Here is a 2,646-nt window from a genome sequence, read left to right on the forward strand (position 1 = left end):
CGGTTACGGCGCCGTGACGGGCCTGATGACGCGCGAGTGTTGATCGGTGCCCTGAGAGTGTTGACTCTGGGTGCCTTGATCCTTCAACCTTCCCAGTTCCCTCCCCATCTTCAGTTCGGTTGTGTGTGCGTTTCAACGTGCGATTGCGTGCAATCTCTCGGACAGCACGACGGAGAAGAAAAAGGGTACGACGCGCGACGGGGGCAGCCCTCGGATATATTAATGAAGATGTGCCGCGGATTGATCGATCGGTTGCTTCTGCTAGCGGCGTTCGGCATCACAGTCCAAGGTACGTGCCATGATTTCTCTTTTCTCTTTCAACTCCCCCTCGGGCATGTGTGTCCCTTTTCTACCCTTGCCTCCCCCTGGTTGGGTTCCCCCTAGGCTCCGATTCACAACGCATGTCTGTCCTTGATAAACAACCCATGCAGCACAGATCCCTCCGGCAATATTGCTGTAACATTGCAACGTTTCAGCTATATTGAAGTAATATTAGAAATGTAACAATATTTTAATGTTAGAGCAGTATTCAAATAACATTAACATTAGAAATGTTGCAGCAACATTGCAATATTGAAATAACGTTAGAAATGTTGGAGCAATATTTTTACGCTTCAGCAATATATATTGCAGTATTGGAAATATTTTTAGCAACGTTCTGATAATACGTTAAAATGTTGCAGCAACATTTCCAATGTTACTTCAGTGGGTGCTTACCATTTGATGACACAAGTCGACATAAGTGCCGTTCTATCTTTATCACTCTCTGAATGTCAAGAAAGATAAGAACGACTTGTGTCATCACGTAGAAAGTACCCATTGAAGTAAACACTGAAAATTGTTGCAACAACATTTTTAACATTATAGCAGTATTGCACTAACATTGCAACACTGCAAGCTTCCCTATTGTGTATGGGTAATAAGAGTGAAATGATTCTGAGAGCATTGGAGCGTGGACTGCAGCCTTAGTGTTGTTACAATCTATCGTACCCTTCCCTCTCCGCCCTTTCGCATCGCACCATACGTAAATAATATTGCACATACAGGATCCTCGTTACATGTCGATTCGGCGACGCGACGTTCCGCCGTTTCAATGGAATCCTCGATTTTCCCACGGATTCTGTTTCTCTCCTCTTCTCGCTTTCTCTCACCCTCAATCGCATTTATAACAGATGCGAGGATTGCGAGCACGGGTTTTCCCGAAAACGTCGAGCGATTCGATCAGCGTCGCGCTCTCCACGACGGTGGCGGCGAATCCTATTCGCATAAATTGATTTACGCACCCTCCCTCCCGTTGTTTCGTCGATCGCGTTCTACTGAATCTGCACAATTGAATTCGCGCGTAACGAGAACGCACTTCGCGTCAAGTATTACGATTAAAGTCGTCGAGAGAAAATGGGCCTGGACGATTCCTGTCGTTCCCTATTACCAGGTCAAGTCAAGTCGTACTTGAAAATTCGAGGGAATCGACGCAACGAGAAAAATGCATCGATGTCTCTCTCTCTCTCTCTCTCTCTCTCTCTCTCTCGATTATGGAGTATTTATTTAGAATGGTAGATTAACTCGTACGCGTGTACAGTCAAACATTTGCGTTTTAGATAAAACAGGGGAGATAAGATTCGTGTAGCATTATAAGCAGGAAGTACGATTGTGGAATAGTAATTTACGTCTTGGTTGCAATAAACATATCGTTTGAAAGTGACAGAAGTCGACACTTTTAGAATTATTTTTATTTTCGTATTATGTGGATTGTGTTCTAAAAAAAAATACATCGGTCTTCAATCAGGAAAAGTTATACAGTTGAATTCAAATAGAAAATAGGAATGAATTAAAAACAGGAACAATATCAAAATTCAGAATAGAGATAATTTTTAGAAATTAATATAATATCATAATGAAAAAAATTAATATTTATTACATTACTTTTAAAAACTTGAGGGGATCCTAAAGTCGTCTGTTATCCATTCAGGACTTATAATTACACATATAATTTACGTCATTGACATATTTTTATAAACTTATATCACATCAATATCGCACGTATAAGTACAAATTTTATAATTAACTAATCTTTCATATTAGTTATCTAAGCTTAACTCTAAAAATATTGTTTGCACACATATAATCTCTAGTCCAAATCAAGATTGTTTTATACGAACAAAGTAAACTTGAATATAAAGCAAATTTTGTTACAAGTTGATTACAGAACTGTAATTTTCCAACTTTTTCGTTTTTTAATAAAGTCGCCTATTTGAACTACATTACGTTTATGATTGTGGAATGTAGAGAAGGATTTTTAAATATGTATATAAAAGGCAGTTAGAAAAATACTTATTCGAAAAATAATGAGTAAAAAACAGATGACTTTAGGATCGCTAAAACTTGAAACAAGTAATTTGTAATTAACTCTAGTTAACTTATGCTATAAATAATTAATTACGCAAATTTTTTTTTCCTTTCCCAAGAACAATTTTATACTTTTTACTTGTGCTACTTTTCGAAAGTGCGATATAATCTTTTCAAACATTTTGCATTTTCCACATTTTTTGTTATGATAGAGATAAAAGAAACAAGTGAGTGAGAGAGAGAGAGAGAGAGAGAGAGAGAGAGAGAGAGAGAATAATCCGAGGACGAGACAAAATGTAA

At 38.2% G+C, this 2,646-nt stretch overlaps 1 protein-coding gene across 1 annotated transcript in view; it reads left to right on the top strand.

Moving 5' to 3' along the window:
• Positions 1-222: 222 nt before the first annotated feature.
• LOC105622174 (roundabout homolog 2-like) overlaps positions 223-2,646 on the top strand; it is a 150,051-nt gene continuing 147,627 nt past the window's right edge. Inside the window, exon 1 of the mRNA XM_012203604.1 lies at positions 223-289. Within this exon, the coding sequence (XP_012058994.1) occupies positions 223-289 (67 nt within the window). The remainder of the gene's footprint in view (positions 290-2,646) is intronic.

The sequence above is a fragment of the Atta cephalotes genome (genome assembly GCF_000143395.1).
Source record: "Atta cephalotes unplaced genomic scaffold scaffold00041, whole genome shotgun sequence".
In the NCBI taxonomy this organism is placed as follows: Eukaryota; Metazoa; Arthropoda; class Insecta; order Hymenoptera; family Formicidae; genus Atta; species Atta cephalotes.